The 23,703-nt window shown below is 41.9% G+C and overlaps 1 protein-coding gene and 1 long non-coding RNA gene across 4 annotated transcripts in view; one reads left to right on the top strand and one right to left on the bottom strand.

Moving 5' to 3' along the window:
• Nucleotides 1-4,100: 4,100 nt before the first annotated feature.
• MSL3 (MSL complex subunit 3) lies at nt 4,101-21,050 on the bottom strand. 2 transcript variants are annotated; one of them, XM_064143066.1, is made up of 13 exons: nt 20,858-21,050; nt 18,805-18,887; nt 18,227-18,322; nt 17,558-17,658; nt 16,581-16,672; nt 15,677-15,799; nt 14,220-14,380; nt 13,034-13,192; nt 12,419-12,681; nt 11,182-11,291; nt 10,892-10,991; nt 10,363-10,447; nt 4,101-6,749 (listed from the first exon to the last, which is right to left on the bottom strand). In XM_064143066.1, exons 1-13 carry the CDS (start codon nt 20,954-20,956, stop codon nt 6,650-6,652), a joined length of 1,572 nt encoding a protein of 523 aa, XP_063999136.1. In that variant the 5' UTR covers nt 20,957-21,050; the 3' UTR covers nt 4,101-6,649. The 2 variants fall into 2 exon arrangements, with proteins under 2 accessions (XP_063999136.1, XP_063999135.1); XM_064143065.1 differs by lacking the exons at nt 18,227-18,322; nt 18,805-18,887; nt 20,858-21,050 and adding an exon at nt 17,831-18,198.
• LOC135175232 (uncharacterized) overlaps nt 20,623-23,703 on the top strand; it is a 28,083-nt gene continuing 25,002 nt past the window's right edge. For both annotated transcript variants that reach the window (XR_010302300.1, XR_010302299.1), the window contains exon 1: nt 20,623-22,224. This is a non-coding gene — a long non-coding RNA (uncharacterized LOC135175232). The remainder of the gene's footprint in view (nt 22,225-23,703) is intronic.

Here is a 23,703-nt window from a genome sequence, read left to right as displayed (position 1 = left end):
GGAGTCACCGTCCCTGGAGGTGTTCAAGCAAAGCCTGGATGAGGCACTTAGTGCCATGGTGTAGATGACTGGCTAGGGCTGGGTGCTAGGTTGGCCTGGATGATCTTGGAGGTCTCTTGCAACCTGGTTGACTCTATGACAAGACTGTGAAACTTGCCCAGCCCAAGTCAGCACCATTTTCCTCCTCTCCACAAATCTCAAAAGCATGTTTGTGTCATTTTCCAGGCTTAAAAAAAAGAAGAAGAAGAAGAAAGGGACTAAGACAACAAAGTGCTTGGGAGAAAATTTTGTTTCATGATCTTCATGAATATAATGGTTTAGTAAAAGGGCTAAACCACCTGCTCACCCAACACAAAAGGGAGAGAAAGATTGACACACAAAACTCATGGCTGAAAGAGATAAGAGTTTAATGTAACATAAGATACCATAAGCACACTGCATAATTACCTTAGCCAATAATCTAATTAGTCTAATAATACCTTATCTTAGCCTATTTGCAGAAGTGCGGTGAAATACACAGGAGGGAAAAAACAGCATAAACCAGAAAGCCAAACCCAGCAGCTACCTCATTTCTACTCTTTCTGCCAGCATGCCTGCAGCAAGAGGCCACACACAAGAAGTTGGAACCAAGAAGCAACAACCAGAACAGGAAGCCTTCTGTATTGCAATCTGAACTTCAAGCCCTATAACACCTCAGTCCAGTTAGCACTTTGTGAAGTTGGCATGACTGCATGGTATGAATAACAGCAGCAGGTTCAACTCCATCCATGACACAAGATTAGTAGTTTAATTATCAGATTAGTGATTATTAATAGATAGTAATAGCGTGGGGGGAAAATAATTTGTCATCTACTCACCATTCAGCAATATTGGTGGTGCAACCAGTACACTGCTGCTGTGATGAAAATCTCTGCTGCTCATCTGAGGGTGACAGAGCACTGGAACAGGCTGCCCTAGGCAGTTGTGGAGTCTCTCTCTCTGGAGATATGCAAAACCTGCCTGGACATGTTCCTGTGTGATCTGGTATAGCTGATCTTGCTTTGGCAGGAGGGCTGGACTGGATGATCTTTTGAGGTCCCTGCCAGTCCCTGACATTCTGTGATTTTTCCAGGAACCAAACATGATTATGTTTCTTGCTATACAAATACACTTTGCATTCTGGCATCGTGCTGATGTATCCCCATGAACATATTGCACCATTTAATGCTTTCACACCTGGGTTGTTCTCCAAGAAGTAGATCCAATATAATGTACTGGTAAGAGAACAAAAGAAAATGTCAAAAATCCTCCACCATTTCCAGCAAGAAAACAGTGGAGAAATCACTCCATCCCTCTGCAGATGATCTGTGAGATCTCTTCCAACCTTGGTGATACTGTGATATGGTGAGAGCTTGTATTAGTGCCAACATTTATCAGTTTGCATCTCACACATTTGTTCATTGTTTCTGATGATGTTATCCACTTCACTTGGTATGAACAACCACTCTCAGCTGACATACAGGTGGAACACCATGCACTTGTTTTTCTTTTGCCTTTTCTTTTTCCTCAAACAAACAGATTTCTCTTTGTCATTTCCAAGCACGTGTTTGGATTTCACCAATTTAATTCAGCTGGCTATAATCCTTAGCCTTAATGCAAGAAGTCATCTGCTACATGAATTAGAAAGGAAAAATACATAATGCATGCAATAGGGAGGATGCATTGAGTTAGATCTTAGTAAGCATCTACATCTGCCACGCAGTCACTGTTTTAACATTTTCCCAAGGCAATATACACCCCAATTTTCTGGGGGGGAGCTGGCTGTGAGGGGGTAGGGAATGGCAGTGAGGGCACGATGAGTTGCTGCTCAAGTAAGAGGAGGCTCAGGGGGGACCTCATTGCTGTCTACAACTACCTGAAGGGAGGTTGTAGCCAGGTGGGGGTTGGTCTCTTCTGCCAGGCAACCAGCAACAGAACAAGGGGATACAGTCTCAAGTTGTGCCGGGGGAAGTATAGGCTTGATATTGGGAGGAAGTTGTTGGCAGAGAGAGTGATTGGCATTGGAATGGGCTGCCCAGGGAGGTGGTGGAGTCACCGTGCCTGGAGGTGCCTGGATGAGGCACTTGGTGCCATGGTCTAGTTGACTGGCTAGGGCTGGGTACTAGGTTGGCCTGGATGATCTTGGAGGTCTCTTCCAGCCTTGTTGATTCTATGATTCTAAAAAACTGAGGTAGAAACACTGCATTAGTACATCTGAATGTAGATGTGTATTAATGAACTTCACACAGAAAAAAAGATGCAGCTAGACAAAATTCACCATTTCATAAGCAAGTGAAAAAAATGACTGAACACAACAAGGTTGTACTGATTGTGGAGAAATGCACTGCAAACACAACATACCATCTAGAACCGCTGTTCTGGGGAATCTCATTAAACAGAGATTCATGCAGAGCAATAAAGGAGCAACTTGACTTAAGGCAATTAAATGCATCACCCCATACCACAAAGCAGCTTCTGCAGTACACAGGACAAAAAGGTATTTCTTGATGCATTTGGCCCAAGCATGTCTGCATCTGTGTTACTTGGCATTTTAACCTTGAACTTAGTGTTTGTGCACCCTGAAGTGCAAAGCTGCTTTCCAGCTCTGTTAATAGCTCAGGAAATTAGAAGTGTTCACACACGCACCAAGCCAGAAGTTAAGATGTGGCTGTCTGTCCAACAGCTGTCAGCATTGTGCTGCTGTATAGCTACCTACCACAATAAAGGCTTGACTTGAGGCTCAAGTAAAGGTAACACATGTTGCTTCCCTTCCTACTACCCTGAATAGCACACTGCCATCCTGGTAGATGTAGTTTTGGGAGACACACTAGGACTCCAGAGGGGACATTTTGTAATTTTCAAGAAATAAAGGATTTACTATATTAATATATACTTTAACTCTGGTAAATATCTTCCCAGTGTATTTCCCAAATGTCTTGATAAGACTTATTATGGTGGAAACATTGAAAAGCAGTAAGAGTTTTTTATTTCCAACCAGCTTTTCATTTCCACTTTGACAGAAAACATGCCTCTCACCATAAGGCAGAGCAAGGTCATCCTGTGCTAGTGTTTGACAAGTTCCCACTGAACACTTCAGACAAGGGCTGACCATAAACACACGCTCTTAGACTACACTAAATGCCAAGGGTAAGCCCTAATATCTGCATCAGCTCACTTTCAAAACAAGGCATGGAATACACTTTAAATTAGGACTTAGTAACATCTGCCTCGGTCATCTCAGCACAAAAAAACACTAACATGAGAGCCTGAGCTTTGAAACAGGAGCTTGAAAACCAGCAATGCAACAGCAAAATTAAAGACAAACACAGCAACTCTAGATAGTGCACACAAAAGAACACCACTGGGGTGGGTTTTTTACAGGTGAAAAAAAAGCCTAAAAGTAGGAATGCAGAATATTAAAAGTTATATTCTGTACATACATTATTCTTTGGTAAGTTTTACAAGCTATATAAAGCACTGGACATACAGTTCCACACTTCCGTGGTGCAGTGCCCACTTACTTGATACCTTCACGCTGGCAAAATCAGCATGCAGACTGAGCATCTCAGGTAGAGGGCAGCACACTTCATGTGCCACTGCAGCTGCACTACTTGCTCCTAATCCTAGGTCACGATTGCTCTCCTCTGCCTTCTCCCAAGAATGTCACATTCAAAACCCTGCAACCACACTTCCTGTTGGAGCAACCTGCTCTTGTAAGTGCAAGGACACATCTTCAGCAGAGAAGTTTACCAGTTTAAGTCTGCACTACAATTACACTGGTGTAATTTCCTTAAACACGCTAACAAAACCCCCTTAATTTGGAAATAGAGCACATGCGAGATAGGCACACAGCCATGCCAGTGTAAATTGTCACTGCCCATTAACCTGCCTTCTCAGCTCCTCCTCTGCAGGAGGCTGCCTCTGAAGTCTGCTGGCAGGCTTGCCTATATGAACACTCCCCAGCCTGCTTCAGTCAGATTTTTCACATTTCTTCAGCTAGCCTAAGCCATTTTGACGGAATCAGGTTAGAAAACATTGATACAAATAGCTCTATAAACAGCAACCAACAAATGACAACAAGCTAAGTGCAGAAACTTTTTATCAGGTTGGATGTGAAACTCACCAAAAATCTCATCACTCAAGGACATTCAAATAATTACATATTCACACCAGCAGGGTACCTAAAATATAGAGCTTTCCCTATGGCACCATCAGCCCTTGAATAGTTCATTCCAAGTGAATTTTAGGAGCCACACTGCTAAGTCTCCATGTATTTCAAGACTAGTGAGGACTACCTCGTTAGGCAAAGCAGTTCAAGTTTTTGCCAATCTCTTGCACTGCTTCATCTTAAAAAACACAGATTTTAAAATCAAGTATAAAAATAGCAAAGCAGTAAAAGTAGTGTGACAGTATGCAAGGGGAAGGTGTGTCAAAGATATACCTTGCTGTAATTGAACACACAAGTCCAAACTTTCTGAATTCAAAGGGAAAGGGGAAGGCATGTCAATTCAAGGTTTTTTGTTGTTGTAAGAACATAGTTAGCAATGTAATATCCAACAGCAGGTTCAAGACATTTTTACAAACGTTTGTTCACATGAAGGCTACACTAACAGGACCTTCCAAATTTTCATGTTTCGAGAATTGTCAAGGCAACACCAACAGTATTAACAGCTCCTGAATGCAGAAACTGCCATTTGAGGAGTTAAACAAGAGACTTACAACAAGGTTTGAACACTGTTCGTAACTTGCCTTATACTCATAGGTATCAACAGTGGAACAAAACCAGATTTGCCTTATTGTACATATGCTTAACATTCCTGCAATAGAAAGGATTAAGGGGGAAGTTTAAGGCAATATTCCAAGATTAGCCTCATTAGACAGTCACTGATAGTTTGTGAAATTGTGTCTACAGAACAAACAGGGTCTAAGCCTAGAGTGAAACATGTCTACAAAGTGGATTTTGAGATGCTTGTGCTATAGAGGGGGTGGTGATGGTGTGCTGGGGAGAGCGGCACAACAAACACATTAGAAAAACAAATGCCACTAAACAGTAATCTCTACAAATAACGATCACCAAAGCTCCAAGAATCCATGCCAAACATTTGTTCAACAACCATTACATTAAACAAGCTTTTCTAGAAAGTTTTTGTCTGACAAGCAGTTATAAATTGCTAAAAGCAAGGTAAGTTTTATCTTTTCAGTTCAAAAGCTTTAACGTGCAAGTACACTGAAAAATAAGTGACAGCAAATGCCAACAGCAGATTTCAGATTCTTTTACTGGCCTCTTAGATTGAGCATGCCATTTACATTTGAAAGATAATTCCTCCTAACTACTAGCTTCTGCAAATCTGGGACAAGTGTGTTGAGTTTCACACTGCAGGTGAGTGTTCCAGTGGAAGTTTCTGAACTGGGACAGATTACAATGATTAAAGCAGTAGAGTCTGTGAGCTTTGAGTCCTATTTTCTCTCAGTATGTTTAAAATCTGTGTTGGATTCAGAAAGCCAGAGTTCTAAGTCATGGATGAGGTTTTGATGACAATCAAGACAAGAAAATTATTTCAAGTAGTTTCTACTGAATGTGCAGTCAGATTTCTAGGCACTCAGTTCTCACTGAATTGCTGTTTCCAGAGATCAAGTATTTAATGATGTCTAAAAAAACATTCAAGTCTGTAGAATAAAATCCAGTGATACTGAAAGGGATTCTCCCTGTGCTGTCAATTCCTCCACCTCTCACTATGTGCACAATTCACAATCCCAAAAACACCAACCAAGTACAAACAAGATGTTTTAGATAGTCAAAACCACACATTTACACCACAGCCACTGTGGACTTTATTAAGAAAAGAAGCACTTGCCAGTTGAACTCCCATCACTGGGGCTACTCCACGTGCTTGTAGAAAATCCTGTCTTTCAGACTGGCTCTGGAATTCGCTTATTGCTAAGTAAATGTTGGACCACTGGCAACATATGCTTTCCTTGGAACTCTGGCAGGCTTACTAAGAAAAGAGTATATACATCTATACACACCTTTGCAAAATGCAAAGGAAGCAACACATCTCTCATTCAAGCAACAAAGGTCTTGAGGCAGATATCACACAAGCCAAACAACAAGACCACCTTTACATTAAGCGATGCTTTCCGTCATGACTGTTCCACAAAGATTTAAAGTGCAATTTGTGAGGAAAATGCAATCCATAATATATTGGTTGTCCATTCTCTTCACTTAACTGTGTAGTCAAGTCTTATTTCCCAGGTTGCAGAGTTTGAGCTACAATAAAGCACAGCGTGACGACCTATCTTCATGAAAATATCCTGCTGCTAATGCATCTGCTTTTGCTTCCTTTCTTCTTCAACAGTCCTACGCAGTCCTATGCATTAGAAGTCAGAACAAGGCTTCTTCATTTATCTGGGGTCAGAGCCATATTCAGTCCTCTGCGCAACTCACAATGCTGTCTATACATGTCTCTGAAAACAAGTTCTCCGTTCCTAAGTAATCTGACCATCACAGAAGTCATTTCCCTGTTCCTTCAGAAGCTGTTTTAATTCCTTTTTCGTCTTCATCTTGTAGCCACGTGGCAAAATAGCACAGTCATGGGCTATATATAGTAGGTTTTAACCTTTAGCAACAGCTTCAGTAGATGGCCCGAGGATTTTTAGTACTGTAGTAGGCTTCACATGCAGCTACATAAGCAGATTCTGGGAAGAAATCATCATGGTATTCTGCTAAAAACCTGAGAAGAAAGCACATCAAAAAAAGAAAAAAAAGATGAAACATTTACGAGATAGGATATTTTCAAATTAATTTTTAAGATCAGCAAAACCACAGCCTGGGAATTAGGAATTATTACACTTTGAAACTGGGCATACAAAAGGCCTGCCCTACTTTTCAAAGTTTTATAGAGTGAGAAAGAGTCTTCCCCTACCATTCTCAAATCCAGGTCACATGAAAAAACATGTGCTAAACTAGAAAACAAAACCCAAAACAAACCAACCAACCGAAGCCCCCAAAGTAATCCAGAAGTTGAAGCTAAGCTCAGAAAAGAATGCAAAAAACTATCACAGAAGACATGAAGAGCACTTTTGTCACTCATCTGCTCAGCACACTAATGTTGTTTATGTTGAAACCAAGAGAAGTTGTCACCACATGTCAGTATCCTCTACAAGAGGCCAGCAGCCACTAAGTCACACTGAATCTTTTAAGGCAAGCAATGATATAACCTCATGTATCTGTGCATTTATGGTCTCCACTACTCATGAATATCTGATTTTAAGATGGCACTCAAAGACAAATACACATCCTTCAACACTAGGTACTTAAGAAGCTTTCAACATAAAAGGTCCCAAAAGTTTGAGGATCTATGATAGCAGTTCCCTTTCCACACATTCAATGAATACAGCAACGCCCAAATACAATGGTAATAACCTGCAAGTAAATTCTTCCCTTTCAAAGTGTTTCAAAACTTAAAGAGTTCCTTTATGTGCTAGTTTGAAGCAAGCTGGGATGTTTTGGTAACAGAACTAGATAACAGGCAATGAAATGAAAACAATTGATGTCAACTTCTCTCACAGTCTCGCTGAGAACTCTGGGAAGAAGAAAGACTTTTTCTCCATTTTGTTTCTCACTCTTGCTTTTGCCTTAGACCTGGTCACATCTCATTAACCCTGCTCCTACTAACCTTGCTCCCTAACCTCTTGGCTGCACCTCTCTTCTTCCTGAGAACTGGGGTAAGGTTGAGAGGGCCGGGGGGAGGTGTTGGGGTGGTTTGAGAGCCCCTCCTGGGGACTCAGGTTTCTGGGAGGGGAGTTGTGCTTTTGTATTGTTTATCCTTTGTATATTTCTGTATATAATTGTATATAAGTGTATATATTGTAAATAGCTGCTTGTAAATTCTGCTAGCTGTAAATAAATTGCTTCATCTATATTCCCAGGGTCCGTCTGAGTTAGCTGGGGCAAATACAAAAGTGTGGGGGGGTGGGGTAACCCCCAAACCATCACACTTTACCTTTCTGTGCCTTTAAAATCCACAGTTATCCATTGACACTTAGAATTCTGGGTTTTCTTACATTTAGGCTCCAACTCCATTAAGTTTTCAAATATGTCAAGATTTCTATGCAGCATAGGTATCTTTGTGTCAAGTAACATTCTAATCCCAAAACGGAATCAGAAAGACCTTAATCAATATAAGCTATAGTAGTAGAAGTGCATTTTTGTGGATCTTTCAAAAACAGATCTTTAATCAGTTGCCATCTTTCAACTTTATTAAGACACAACGAGGAGGAAATCTGTCACAAGCAACTTCACCTAAAGATGTTTCCTACTGATTCACCATGTGCGGTGTTCATTTTTTCACTCTCAGTAAGCCACTAGTAACATCTCATTAACTGCACATTAGCACAGACTAGTGGTCATAATTCATCACTGCAATTACCTAAAATTAGTACACCCAAAAAATGTTGTGCTATCAAAACCAGAGATCCATGTCTTACGGTTATTGTTTCAAACAATTTGTCATCTTTCTATATATACACACACACTTTATCATCAGAGTCCTCTAATTTGGTCACATTCTGAACTGGCTTTCTTAGAATCATAGAATCAACCAGGTTGGAAGAGACCTCCAAGATCATCCAGGCCAACCTAACACCCAGCCCTAGCCAGTCAACTAGACCATGGCACTAAGTGCCTCATCCAGTCTTTTCTTGAAGACCCCCAGGGACGGTGCCTCCACCACCTCCCTGGGCAGCTCATTCCAATGGGAAATCACACACTCTGTGAAGAACTTCTTCCTAATATCCAGCCTATACCCACCCTGGCACAACTTGAGACTGTGTCCCCCTGTTCTATTGCTGGTTATCTGGGAGAAGAGGCCACCCCCCACCTGGCTACAATGTCCCTTCAGGTAGTTGTAGACAGTAATAAGATCACCCCTGAGCCTCCTCTTCTCCAGGCTAAACAGGCCCAGCTCCCTCAGCCTCTCCTCATAGGATTTGTGCTCCAGGCCTCTCACCAGCTTTGTTGCCCTTCTCTGGACATGTTCCAGCACCTCAGCATCCTTCTTGAATTGAGGGGCCCAGAACTGGACACAGTACTCAAGGTGTGGCCTGACCAGTGCTGAGTACAGGGGCAGAATAACCTCCCTTGTCCTACTGGCCACACTGTTCCTGATGCAGGCCAGGATGCCATTGGCTCTCTTGGCCACCTGGGCACACTGCTGGCTCATCTTCAGCTTACTGTCTATCAGTACCCTCAGGTACATTCACTCCAAGCAAAAATGATTTTCCAGTAAGTGCTGATTGTGTTAGTACTTTAAATAGTATTCACTCCAAGCAAAAATGATTTTCCACTAAGTGCTGATTTTTTCAATTGAGACACCTTTTAACTTCTAGAAACAGTAGAAATTAAGTGCATTGTGAAGATTTTATGCCCCTGATCTCTATCAGGACTTTTGATATGCTAGTATCACATAATGTTACTTTTCAGTATGTGGATACTTGAGAGTCTTTCACCAAAATTAAGTTAGGAGTTCCACATTAATTCCAGATGTTTAACATTTATAACATGTTCCTCTAAGTCTTCCTTGGAAAATTTAAGTTCCACTGTACTGATGCTTCACAATACACTGCTGCACTAGATATCTAACTAGCACTACAATATCACACAGAGACATTAACTGGGGTAAACTGACAAACAAGGCGGATCATGGTGCAGCTATGCCCATACCAATCCAGGCCATGGAGCTAGCATGGTCAGAAAGCATTTAAGCTCCTCTGAAAGCCACTACATTTCAGAACAGAGAAATCTGTTTAAAGCTCAGTTAGGAGAGACTTTTCTTAAAAAGAAACAAAAAAAAAGGGGAAACCAAGACAACAACAACAAAACCAGCCACCAACCAAATCTGCACAAGCACAAAACCCCAAAACCCACCCATTATTCAAAACATTCTAATGTCCAAGTTTCTCTAACACCCATGCAATGCCAGAACTCTCAATTTATGGTTTCAAAAATAACAGCCTGTACTTCTTCATAAAACATGCTTCTTAACCATGTCAGATTTGTTATTCTATACATACTAGCAAATACACTTATACTTCAATTCCATCATGCTGTGTTTATTGAAATGTTAAGTAAGGAGTTCAGGTTCCCCTCAATTTGAGTTATAGAATCAAAAACTTATTCTTCATCTCTCTTCAAACTGCTATTACTGTGATGTATGTAAAGCATCTTCTATTGGTTTTATTATATTCTCCTAACAAATTAACACCTTACTGAAAAAAACCTTTGTCATTCCAGGATGCTTAGATCTAGCAATGCCAACGTTGCTGTGGTACATTGTGTCACATTACCTCAGAAACATTTCGAAGTGTTTCACTAAAGCCTTCAGGTTTTTGTCTGGAAAGCACATCTTCCCCAGTATTTCTGGTAGCTTCACTGTAAATGAGAAAAACAATGTTTACATCTGTTTTTCTAACAGCAACTTCTAACTACTTTCATCAACTACATAGAAAAGAACATAAAGGTTTTTCCTCCCTGCAGCCTCCACTTTTCTTAGCAAGTTACTCACTGATCTCTCAATATTTTACTAAGAGGAAATATGCTGAAAAGGTGAATGCTGCTTGGCTTGCTGATGTTTGATAGTGTACTTGAAGCAATGCTTGTTTATTTTTAAGGGAAGGCTTACAGAGCCAGAAAGAGACATGCAAGTTTATGAGCAGTCTGAGTTTTAAACAAAATGTACATTTCTCCAGAATAGAACTAAATGTGTTAAAGCAAATAAAACCAAATACATATGGTCACTAAAAAAAAAAACCCAAACAAAATGAAACAACCAAATAAAGCACTTCTGATTCAGCACAGAGTTTTCCATCAGTTTACCAAACATCCGTAGCAAATGTTGAGATCCATAGATATATGAGGGAGGTGGTGGTTGATCACTTGGTGGATAATTGTCTGGCATCAATTTCCAGGACAAAACCTAAACGTAAGACATGAAAGTGTTGGTTATGAAACCTCTATAGCACCATAAATCATTTAGTCTGTGAAAAACTTCAAAAATCAATATGAAAAAAGTAATATAAGCCCCCCTAATTCTTACATAGCCCTACTCTGAGAGCAATAAAATCTTTAATCATTGAATCTAGGACAATAACACAAAAGTCTGTTACCTCATTCAATTCATTGTTTCTTCTACCTTCAAAGCCAGTAAAAACTGCACTCCCCTCTTTGCTAGGAGTCAAAGTTATAGGTGAAGATGATCCACTATGGACAGGGGTTTCTTCACAAGTCAAGCAAAAAAAGAAAACAAAATAAATTAGAAATAAGTTTTATTACCTGTTTTATAGAACCAAAACCCATTAAAATAACACAGGCCTGCAAGTTAAGTGTTTAAAGTCTTAAATGCCAGAATGTCATAAAATGGGCTCGCAGAAAAGCAGCTCCATGAATTTGTGGAGAAATACAGTACCAAAGTACAATATTGCATTTTATTTCTCCCTTTGGTATAAGTTTCAAAGGCAGCTGATACAAAAAGAAATTAATTCCTTCTACCATCAATCAGTTCACAGTCTAGATGAATCATAGAATCAAGCAGGTTGGAAGAGACCTCCAAGATCATCCAGTCCAACCTAGCACCCAGCCCTAGCCACTCAACTAGACCATGGCACTAAGTGCCTCAACCAGGCTTTGCTTGAACACCTCCAGGGATGGTGACTCCACCACCTCCCTGGGCAGCCCATTCCAATGCCAATCACTCTCTCTGCCAACAACTTCCTCCTAGCATCCAGCCTGTACTTCCCCCGGTACAACTTGAGACTGTATCCCCTTGTTCTATTGCTGGTTGCCTGGGAGAAGAGACCAATCCCCTACCTGGCTCCAATGTCCTTTCAGGTAGTTGTAGACAGCAATGAGGTCAGCCCTGAGCCTCCTCTTCTCCAGGCTAAACACCCCCCAGCTCCCTCAGCCTCTCCTCATAGGGTTTGTGTTCCAGGCCTCTCATCACCTTTGTTGCCCTTCTCTGGACACCTTCCAGCATCTCAACATCTCTCTTGAATTGAGGGGCCCAGAACTGGACACAGTACTCAAGGTGTGGCCTGACCAGTGCTGAGTACAGGGGCAGAATAACCTCCCTTGTCTTACTGGCCACAGTGTTCCTGATGCAGGCCAGGATGCCATTGGCTCTCTTGGCCACCTGGGCACACTGCTGGCTCATCTTCAGCCTACTATCCACCAGTACCCCCAGGTCCCTTTCCTCCTGGCTGCTTTCCAGCCACTCAGTCCCCAGCCTGTAGCTCTGCTTGGGGTTGTTGTGGCCAAAGTGCAGAACCCTGCACATTTAAATGACATTTAAAAAAGAGCAAGACTTAAAAACCTTGTTTAAAGCAGTAATTTAAGAGCAAAACCTACTTTTTTCCAGGTGCAGGAAGAGCTTTGGCATAGAAGCTGGGGTCTCAAGATGTCGTCGTTTAGGTTGTGGAGAAGCACTGCTTTCTGACAGCCTGTCACAGTTAGAGCTGTGGCGCGTAGAACGTCTCAGGGACTGCATGATTTCAGGTTCAGCTTTCCGCCTTTTTGGTGTGGCTGGCTCACCTGTTGTAGGCTGGCTGTCGGTGGACTGAGGCGTTGGTGGATTCAACAGAGGAGGACTTGGGGAAAGCTCCTCTTGATTTCTAGGAAATAAAGTGATCAGAGCTCTCTCTCCAAAACACAACCTTCTCGTTTCACAGATCTTGTTCAATACTTCTTTAAATTAGACAGCCTCCCTCCAGTATCAAAATGGAAGCATATTTCTTTTCAAATATTGAAGTTAATGAACACAGGTTTTTTCCTCACAAAACTGCAATGTGACTCTCAGTCAGTACAAATTTCTTCTGAAATTAACCAGGTCAAAATTCAGAACCTGAATTCTGAGTTCAGGTAAGAAAGCCATGTAAAGTTTGACATTTATCAAGACAATTTTTAAGCCAAAGTCTGTGAGAAATCATTCTACCCTGAATACATAACCACATGCTCTTGCGTTACCTGTTCGTGCTTGTTGAGTTTTCTTTGATGGGAAGAAAGAATTTCGATGAAGTCACCTTCTTAAATTGAGCTTGCTCATAAGGATAGAGCAAAATTAATGGGAGTGTGAAGTCAAAGGTTATTCTCAGCCCATCCACCATCTCTTTACATAGCTCAACACTAGAGAAAAGAAAGCACTATGAATTCCAAAATTACATGTCAACATTTTTCAGTGTAGTTGTAAGAAATTCTTTTATAACATCTTAATTATGATATATTGGCTTCACCACTACATAATACTGTGTTTAAAAGGAACTTTAGAGGCACTGATTGATGTTCATAGCTTCTGAAAAATACAAGTTTTATGTCTGCTTAATAATGTCAAACAATTGCACAATCATTCTGTTTTATTTACAGAATCACAAAACCATTTAGGTTGGAAAAGACCCCCAGGATCACCAAGTCCAACCAATAACACTACTCTAGAAGTTCACCTTTAAACCATATCCTCCAGTACCACATCTAAATGACTTTCAAACACATCTAGGGATAGTCATTCAACCACCTCCCTGGGCAGCCCATTTTAATACCTGACCACTCTTTCTGTGAAAAAAAAATCCTAATACCTAGTCTAAACCTACCCAGTTGCAGCTTGAAGCCATTCCCTCTTGTTCTATCACTATTTACATGTGAGAAAAGACCAGCACCAACCTTTCCACAATATCCTTTCAAGTAGCTGTAGACATTGTTTCCCCTACATACTGACTCTAGGATGTATGGTATGTCAACTAAAAAGATTCTCTGCACCAGTTCTTTGCAAGTGTTTTCATAAAAGATGAAAAATTTTATACCATTTGAGCCTGTTCAGTTTCACTTAAGCAGGGAATTCTAGTATCAGTTACTCAGTGCTCAAAAAGTTCTTCATATAGACAACAAGAACTCGTTCTTCCAAAATTAGGCACGCTACTCACAAAAATTTACATGGTAAGAGAAGATACTGATGCCACTGCACAATGACTTTTCAGATTATAGGTACTCTGATAAACAAATTGCCAGCATTACTGTACTACAGGTATCTGTCAGATATTTTAAGTGCTGTGAGTAGACATATATCACGCTACAACTTCACAGAAGCAACAGCCTTGAAACAGAACATGGAATGTAAGCTTATTCTTCTTGTGACAATAGTGTTAGACTAAATACTTACTTCTTCTCTGGTGGCACATAATGAAGATTCATGTTAGCATGTGCAGTCATTTGGTGGTGCCGAGACCTTTCATTGGCTGAAAAGGCAGCATTAATAGCAAAATGTTTCACATATGACTCCAGGATGGTTATGATATTTGTCTGACAAGGCAGCTTCACTAGCTGAAAAAGAAACAACAAATTAGTATTTTACTAAAACAATCAGTAAATATACAAAGGTGAACCAGGAACTTGTACCATACAGTCTAGTTTAGTAAGTCTGTATTGCATGTATTATTTAATGACTGATTCATTTGAACTCTTAAACTGCATTTTTGATCAATCCTTTATAAATGTTTAGAGAAACAAAAATATATCCACATTAACAAGCTTACTACATTTCCAGCTTTAAAAAACAGCCTGCACTCTAAACCACTATTGGGTACTGTAATGACACATTCTAACAATGCTTTTATTATTTCATAGAATCATAGAATCAACCAGGTGGGAAGAGACCTCCAAGATCATCCAGTCCAACCTAGCACCCAGCCCTATCCAATCAACTAGACCATGGCACTAAGTGCCTCATGCAGGCTTTTCTTCAACACCTCCAGGGATGGTGCCTCCACCACCTCCCTGGGCAGCCCATTCCAATGGGAAATCACACTCTCTGTGAAGAACTTCCTCCTAATATCCAGCCTATACCTACCCTGGCACAACTTGAGACTGTGTCCCCTTGTTCTATTGCTGGTTGCCTGGGAGAAGAGGCCACCCCCCACCTGGCTACAATGCCCTTTCAGGTAGTTGTAGACAGTAATAAGATCACCCCTGAGCCTCCTCTTCTCCAGGCTAAACCCCCCCAGCTCCCTCAACCTCTCCTCATAGGATTTGTGCTCCAGGCCTCTCACCACCTTTGTTGCCCTTCTCTCGACACCTTCCAGCACCTCAACATCTCTCTTGAATTGAGGGGCCCAGAACTGGACACAGTACTCAAGGTGTGGCCTGACCAGTGCTGAGTACAGGGGCAGAATAACCTCCCTTGACCTACTGGCCACACTGTTCCTGATGCAGGCCAGGATGCCATTGGCTCTCTTGGCCACCTGGGCACACTGCTGGCTCATCTTCAGCTTACTGTCTATCAGTAGCCCCAGGTCCCTTTCCTCCTGGCTGCTCTCCAGCCACTCAGTCCCCAGCCTGTAGCGCTGCTTGGGGTTGTTGTGGCCAAAGTGCAGAACCCTGCACTTGGCCTTGTTAAATCTCATCCCATTGGCCTCTGCCCACCCATCCAGCCTGTCCAGGTCCTCTGCAGGGCTCTCCTACCTTCCAACAGATCAACACCTGCTCCTAGCTTGGTGTCATTTATACTGTCTAAGCTCACCTTTGCAGTGAAGGTCAAAAAAACAGCTGTTATAGATAAGAACTGCTTCCAGTGGCCTTCCCACCCCCTATGCACATTCATTCCATTGCTTTATTGCGTACCCGTTTTCTTCTATTAATATAGTAACAATCTTCCTCAAGCTTCTTTTTCAACACTTCTGGAATTTCTATGCTTATTGCTCTTTCTTCCATATCCCTTTTTGTGTGAGTGTCTTGGTCTTCTTTCTATTACAGACCAGCGCAAGAAAAAAAGACATTGTGCATATGAACATCAGTGAAAAAGAATTTCAGGAGTGAAGATCCAATATAACACTCAAGTTTTATAATAAAAGAATAAATTACATCAACTATCACAACTATTGCAAGCATTTAATTGGACTGTAACCTTACTATAAGCAATTTAATAAAACTGCTTTGAAAATTTTCCTTGAATTTAGTTTAAGACTTCTTTTATATTTGGTATTCACTTAAGTATAATATGAATGAAAAGAAATTTGTTACGTTTTGCTGTTTCAGATCAGTTAGCTTCTACAGACCTTCAGAATGGCTGTACTTTCTTTTGTTAATGTAGAGAAAATAATCTTTTTTCATGAAGTCAGTTTTCTACACTTTAAGAACAGAGTTGAGTTGACATGACCATTTCACAGCAAAATACAATAGCCAGAGAGATCCTGCTGCTACTGGGATTTGTCCAGGCTGCACAGACCCACATCATTTTTACAGCATCCACAAATGTGGATAATTTTAGTATGCCAAATTTTCTCCACATAAGCCTTATGTGTAGAAACAAAGGAAAAGAAACAAATGTGTATGTTTAGATTAATACCAAGGAATTCCACAAGAATATAACTTAAAAAAAAAATCAGCCACAGTCAACTACCACGAGCAAGAAAATTATGCTACTAATTCCAGCTAAACAACTAGCTGTGGCTTATATTCCATCTACTCCAATTTTCCCAGGGTTTCAAATACAGATGTTTAAATTACATTGAGCTCAGGAATATACCATTTCTGTCCTTTCTTCTATGTCACTTTCTTCACTTTTTATTTCTTCATCTGTTCCTTCATCACTGTCTTCAGAAGAAGAACTGCTTATAGCTGTATAAAACAGATTTTACATATTTATCTCATAGTTCATTACAGAGGTTAGTATCAAACAATTTCAGGCCTCAATTAAAGCACAAAACCAAAACCAACTGACCAAAAAAAACCCATCCAAAAAATCCTCTACAACTACCTTGTTATATTTAGTAAGGAATAATAATTATGATTGAATTAGACAAATATTATCTACAGAACACTATAAACTTATTAAGTTTGTAAGACAAGAAGTTTGCAGGAGTAATTCACATCCACTCCACTAAAGAACACTCACTTATAAAAGGTCCCTACATTTCTGAACACTCACAGATCTCTTCAATTTTTATTGGATTTTAATTCTAACAGAGGATTAATATATTAATCATATACTGACAGCAACAGTTGTCAGAACATCAGCTAAGTGCTAGCCAGTGCTCCTGCTGGTTTCAAGCCACAAATTAAAATGCTATGAAATTAAAGAGCTGACTTAAGAGTGAAATTAGCCAGTCATCTGACAAGAAACAGACCTTTGTGTCAGAAAATCTTACTGACCCCTAAAATATGTACAAACATATCAGGGAAAGAATCTTGTTTTCTAACACTGAACAATTAAAACTGAGGGCTTGTTGCACCTAATACTACACTAAACCTACCAGCATTAAGCTCTGAAATCACTGGTTGGCATAGCTGAGTGGAAAAAAAGCCTCTGGAGCACAAGGAAAGAGGTATCTTAGTGGATGCTTAGCCTGAAACATAGCACTTACTCTATGACTGCCTCCATGTATTTCACATAGTACTATAACACTCTCCTATCATTCCAATAGCAAGTCAGAGCATGCACTGCAAACCTAGGTCAAAAAGTTAAAAAGCAGTGTGCCAGTTATGAAAGGAAAACAAGCTCACAGTTTTCACTGCTCTCATCATTTTCTTCAGCAGGAAGGCTTTTTAATACAGAGTCAACACCAGGCAACCTGCAACGCCTCTTCTTTCTTCCCTTTCTTCTCCTACAGAACATAAATCAATTTACTGAAATCTGAGTAATATTATTGAATGTCTTTATCCTAGCTAATTACATTACATGCACAGGAAACGTATGTTTTGAGTTATTTTAATTAAGGTTGAAATAATTTGGACAATGCATATTTTAGAGTGGATACATTAATGTCTGTACATTACCTCATATTTGTGTTCTCAAGCAGATCCTCAAGCCATGGCCAACCAATACTAGATTACTGCCTTTGGCTGAAAATACTTCAGGTTTTCCTAAGTTATTTTTCAAGTACATTTCTTTGGGAAGATGTAGATCCAATACACAGGCATTTCGCAGCAATAGTTAAGAATAACATAGTTATTAAGTGTTAGTCATTCAGAGTGTTGTTTATTAACAATATATAGGTATCTACCTTTAGTATGACAAAAGTAGCTCTCTAGAATGCACTGATGTTACTGAATAGATATCTACCATCTACAGCATGATCTTAGTAGCCAAGCTCACTTGTAGACACTTGGATGTATTTGTTTGAATCTGAAAATGAATCTCTCATTCATTTTGAGACCAAAAGTATTTCTTACATGCGAGCCACAGCCTTCCGTGCCAATTTACGCTGTAATCTGCGGTTTTCGTCTGTATCACGAAGAACATGATCTTCAGCTGCCCATCTATCCCAGCTAAGGATAGGTCAAAAGAAAATTATTAATGGCTATAAATATGTGCCACTCATGATTACTAATGAATTAACATACACTGTATCTAAAAAGCACTCCTTTAATGACATTCAGAAGCATCATCTGTACCACAAGGTGTGCAGCTTTTTGGATTCACACGGTTTAAACTCTCATGCTGCTACCTGAAATCTCTCAAATTTTAGCATGTGGTAACATTTGCAGCACAAATACATACTACAGACCACAATCAGACTGCACTCTAGATTTTACAAATCTCCTTTTACTAATGGAAACCCTAGAGCCACAAGTATATGCCAGATATATCATAAAGTTTAAATTAGTGGCTACCAAACTGAAATTTATGGATATAGACCCAAAAATATTCATTCAAGCATCAAAGTCCTTTGATAGTCTATGCAGTGCTTTTCTTTGCAGAATGAAATACAAGAAATGGAAGAGCTGAAACTGTACCTATAGGTTCTTACCTTCTGTTCCAACCGTTAAAATGGATCAGATATTCTGGAATCTTTCTGCCTTTCTCATCTTTTCCAACAACAATATCAACAATCTGAAACAATTATTGAATAGCATGAATTAAAAAGCTTGAGAGGAAGGGAGCTTTCCAGTGTTTAGGAAATTAAAAGGACAAAGAAAAAAAATATTTATGGAAATAAAATACAGTTTTGCCAGTTCATTTTAATATAAGCAAAACAAATGGGTTAAAGTGTCAGAAAAACTAGCTTTTTTTGATCATCACTTTTAAAGTAAGACACTACTATCTCTGCGCTGCCCTCAAATATCTCATGCTTACAAGACAGACCAAGAAAGGTGCAAAACAATGCAGTATCACAATACAGATACACATCTGAGCTACTAACGTTTTCTCCTGTGTACTGTCCCTTCACGCCGACAAAGCAGGAAGCAAGAGTTCAACATACATAAACGTTAGAAACACTGCTCTGTTAAACGACGCTGAGTCCTAGCCAGAAAACATTAAAGGGCTTTGTAAATATAAGAGTCTGGGATTTTTTTTCTTTCACACACGTAAAATGGGCTGGTCTGGAAAGGCCTGCACCTCAAAAGGACAGGTGGCTAAGATTATCAGGACCAGTAATAACAAAGGAATCATTGTGGCCGCAGTTGAATGGCCCCTGATAAACAATGTATCTCCAGATGCACCCAGCAGTTACCCTGCAACAGTGAAAACAGTTCGCAATTTAAGAATTAGTGATGGAGCAAGGGCAGTTATGCAGGAGCTGTGAGTATCTGAATGCAAATAAGAAAAGAAACACTATTTTTCGCACTCCGGTTACCTCTAGGGCTGGCATTTAAAGTTGGGGGGAGGGGGTGGTGGTCAGAACATACGAACGCACGCAAACAAAAGCCCAAATATTACAAGATGGTGTTCCTAATCAAAGCTGTTTGAAAAACACACATCTACACAATCAGCAAATTCGCAGGGAAAAAAAAAAAAGAGTACAAATTTGGTTAAGAATTCAGCTGCAATACCTCCCTTTTCACATCTTAAAACCCCCCTAACTGCAAGCAGAGATGACTTAGGATTTTAAAATGACCTCGTGTCCCACTGGTATCCCAAAATAATCATACTTAGATAAGGCACTACCCATACTATCACTACTCCTGTGGCCACCTCATAGTGCATCCTGACATGGTGCATCAATCACTGCTTGCTATCATACCGATGTATCATCTTGTACCGTTGAGTACCATTTAAAACCTTCTGGAAGGCAAAAAGGGCAGTAAAGGCAGGAGACAAGGGAGCGGGGAGAAATCGCGCTACGCTACTACAGAAGCGGGTACGAAAATAAGGTTTCAGAATTACTTTGCAGGTGTCCAGCCGAGAACGGATGGCGGGAACCGAGGGCGACACTTCCAGAACGCCTCAGAAGCTCTGCTCTCTACCTGACGCGAGAGCAACGCCCCAACGGCCTCGGGTCCACCGCCTCTTTGTCACCCGGGCGGAGGGACGCCTCCGCCCCCAGCACAACTCGTATGCGCACCTCCCACCGTCGGGGTGGAGGGGCCGGAGGGGAGGGGGGTGGGGAAGAAACTAAGTCCCGCCGAAGGGGCCGGGCTAGGACAGCCGGAAAGCAATGACGGTAGCACAAGGACGGGGAAGTAGAGGTCTGGCGGGGTAGGCACCACCTCGCTTTGTCTCCCTGCTCCGCGACGTCTTCTCCCTCCCCTCTCCCCGGGCCAGCACCCGCTTCCCGCAACAAGTGCTGCTGGCGGAGCCGCTGCCCGCCCCCCGCGCTTCCTGAACTGGGCCCGCAGCTGCTTCCCTCTCCGCCTCCCACCCGGGGGCGCGCGTAACGCCCAACGGGGAGCGCTGACGGCAGCCACGGGCACGGGCCAGGCCCCGCGCCGGTTCAGCCCCGCCCCGCCCCGCCGCGCTTCCTCCTGCTCGGCTCTGCCGGCCGCTGCCCCACGGGCGTGGGGGGGAGCGGAGGGAGGAGGGCGGCGTTCGATCGGCTGGGTGGCTGGGAAAGAAAGGCAGGCTCACGCGCGGCAGGTCACCTTGGCATCATAGAGCACTTTGGCTTTGGTGGGGTCGGGCTCGAAGCAGAGAACTCTCTCCCCTCGGTGGAACTTAAATTTCATTCCCCGCGAGGTCATTTGTTCATCATGGCGCAAAGGAGATGAGCCCCGCCCCCACCGCGGGGGTGGCGCCGCCGGCAGCCCCGCCCCTGGCGGCCACTGGCGCTCAGGGCGAAGGCGGGCGGGCAGGGGAGGGAAGGCAGATTAGAGTAGGTTAGGGTCTTGTTCACCGTCTTTGCTTCAGCCCTCCACGGGGTGAGATGCAGCAGGGTACGGCTGCTGCGGAGTCGAGCTGCTGCCTTTGCCCGCCCTGCTGCCGCCGGTCACGCGGGGTGTGTGTCATGGGCTGCTGGGAGCAGGCCGCGGCAGAGGCAGTGGTGCGGGGACACTTCCCTCCGGGCGGAGTGGCGGCTGTCAGCCCTGGGCCGGAGAAACAGCGCTGGGCCCTGGCAAGTGACCCGGCTTTTGCTGGTACTCGTCGACCCCTCCATCGTGGTCCTGCGCTGGGTGTACGCCCTGTGCTGGAGAGCGTAACTGCACCCTGAGAACAGCACCGCCTATTTTCTCCGGTACGGCGTCCCCTAAGCTTCACCGCACCTCTCCCGTTCATTGCCGTGTTTCTTGTGTTCTCTGAGCAAAGAACGGCTCCGTAGTCTCAAGGTGGCTACTTGATAAACTTGCTGAAGGTCTGTTTTCTCTAGTGTTCTTTGAGCCTGCCTACAAAAATAGGCATGGAGTGTTGCACTTGAAGCTCAAATCAGTTAGGGTTCGATTTTGCTTTCAAGTGCAAGCTCCTTTTGTCTCAAACACGACGAAAATAGTGGTAATAATGAAAAAAACAATTTGCATTTTCTTGTTAATGCACTTCATGCTGACTGATGCTTGGAAAAGACTGGAGTTCAGTCAGGGGAATACTGCAGTTTCCTACACAGTGTTAGTAGATGCTCCTTCAAGCCATGAGAGTTTCAGTGCCAGTTCAGCATTTCTGATCTACTACAGACCGTGACAGACCCAGGAGGCCTGTGCTTAGCAAGCCTTGTATAAAGACTTGATCATTTGTGATTATTTAGCATTTCTGAAAGTCGGATTTTTGTAAAAGCTTTTCAGGAGGTGAATGACTCTAAACGAAAACAACTGTACAAGTGAGCAGACAGTAGTCCTCTGCTTATGGGAAAAGAAGTTTATGTCCCCTTTCCAGTCCTTGCGGCTGATAGCAAAGATGGAAACTGGCAAGACTGCCCTAGGGTAGAAGAGAGCTGGAAGTGTATTACCAGATGTTTCTGAAGGGAAAACGTGGCAAGGCATACACAGAAAATGACATTTCAAGAGGATGACTGCTCCCTGAGGTAGGATGGACCAATTATTCAACTTCTTTTGATTCAAAACTCTTTTCCCTATTAGCAGGGGTAGTGGGAAAAACTTGAAACTTGCTGATAAGACCGAGTGGACTGAGAGAGAGGCCAACTGATGGAAGAGAATGCATGAGAAAATTAAATGTGTGTGAAATTGTTCAGAGCTCATGGCTGCTAAGCTTAAGAACCAGGCTCCAAAAACACATGGTTGCAACTGTAGAAAGTATTACTGAATTTATTCCTTTTAAATAAGAAGAGGAAAATGGTGCAGCACTTGCAGAACTAAGCTGCTTCCAAAGGACAACCATGCTTTTTAAAATAGGAAGAAAGGAAAAGCAGGGAAAGTACAACCTGTGCTTGTGTCCCTGCATCCAATCTGATGTTAAGAATACTCACACACAAGGACCCTACCACCATTTCTGTACAAACAGCCTTATGCATTTCTGCAGTGTCTCCTAGATTCCCCTTTTCCTCCTCGTGAATCTCCACTTGCAGACTCTGCTTCTCATTTTCCTTGTTAACCCCAGACCACTTTCAGTAGCTTCTGCCCAAGCTACTCAAATCTTCTGACTCAAACTCAAATTTGTACTCACTTAGATTTCCTAACACACATATATAGCTCTCTGCTGTAGTATCTGCGGTTCAGTTGTTGCCCTGTCTCCCTTCTCCATGCTCCTACACACAGATACATCTGCTCTTATCTCCCTGAACCACCTTGCTGTAGATGATCCTTGCCAGCAGATCTCTCACCTTGCCAGATCTCTCAGAAAGGGGCCTGCTCTAGCAGAAATTAAAAAAAAATGGACATGGGCTGTACTTAACTAAGATCCAGACAGAGCCCCAAGAGCAGAAAGATTATAAAGTTTATGAAATAATTGTCCCTGAGAGTGCTACCCAGGCAATGCATCCCATCTACTGGGAGATGAAATGCAGAACATGGATTTTGCAAAGGTACTGAATTCTCCATAGCAAAGGCTGCCAAATGGCTATGCAAAATAAATAAACAATAAGTTAAAAAACCCCAACCAACCAAACACTTGGAAGATGGTGGCTATGCACTATATATACTTAATGCCTGGGTGACTCCTGTGATGAGTGGCACCTGCCATATATGCCACATAAATCAAAGGCACAGTGGCAGGTCTATATCAGATTTATCAAAGCTTGTGTGTGGGGTTTACACCACTTAGAGTCTCAGATATACCCGCAAAGGTAAATTATCACACTACTCAGAATTTAGAAGTAAAAGGAAATAATAATAATAATAATAATAATTATTATTATTATTATTATTGCTATTGTTATTGTTATTATTTACAAATATAAAAGGTAATGAACGTAGAGAAATATATCTATACAATCAGACAATAGCCCAGATATCCCCACCCTGGACAAAGTTGAGGCACACATTGCCCTCGCTGGACACTGCAGCCTACAAGGCCACCTTGCTTTACTTTGTCACTGCAGTGTAAC

This window comes from Pogoniulus pusillus, chromosome 5, assembly GCF_015220805.1.
Source record: "Pogoniulus pusillus isolate bPogPus1 chromosome 5, bPogPus1.pri, whole genome shotgun sequence".
Taxonomy (NCBI): domain Eukaryota; kingdom Metazoa; phylum Chordata; class Aves; order Piciformes; family Lybiidae; genus Pogoniulus; species Pogoniulus pusillus.
The sequence above is the reverse complement of the archived record's forward strand: the minus strand, read 5'-3'. Positions and strand labels throughout refer to the sequence as shown.

Coding starts and splice junctions, on each gene's coding strand:
- MSL3 (XM_064143066.1), bottom strand. CDS start 20,956: ATGACCTCGCGGGGAATGAAATTTAAGTTCCACCGAGGGGAGAGAGTT. Junction 18,323..18,804: donor TTTAACGGTTGGAACAGAAG/GTAAGAACCTAT, acceptor ACCTATCCTTAG/CTGGGATAGATGGGCAGCTG. Junction 15,800..16,580: donor TAGAAGAAAGGACAGAAATG/GTATATTCCTGA, acceptor GGTCTGTAATAG/AAAGAAGACCAAGACACTCA.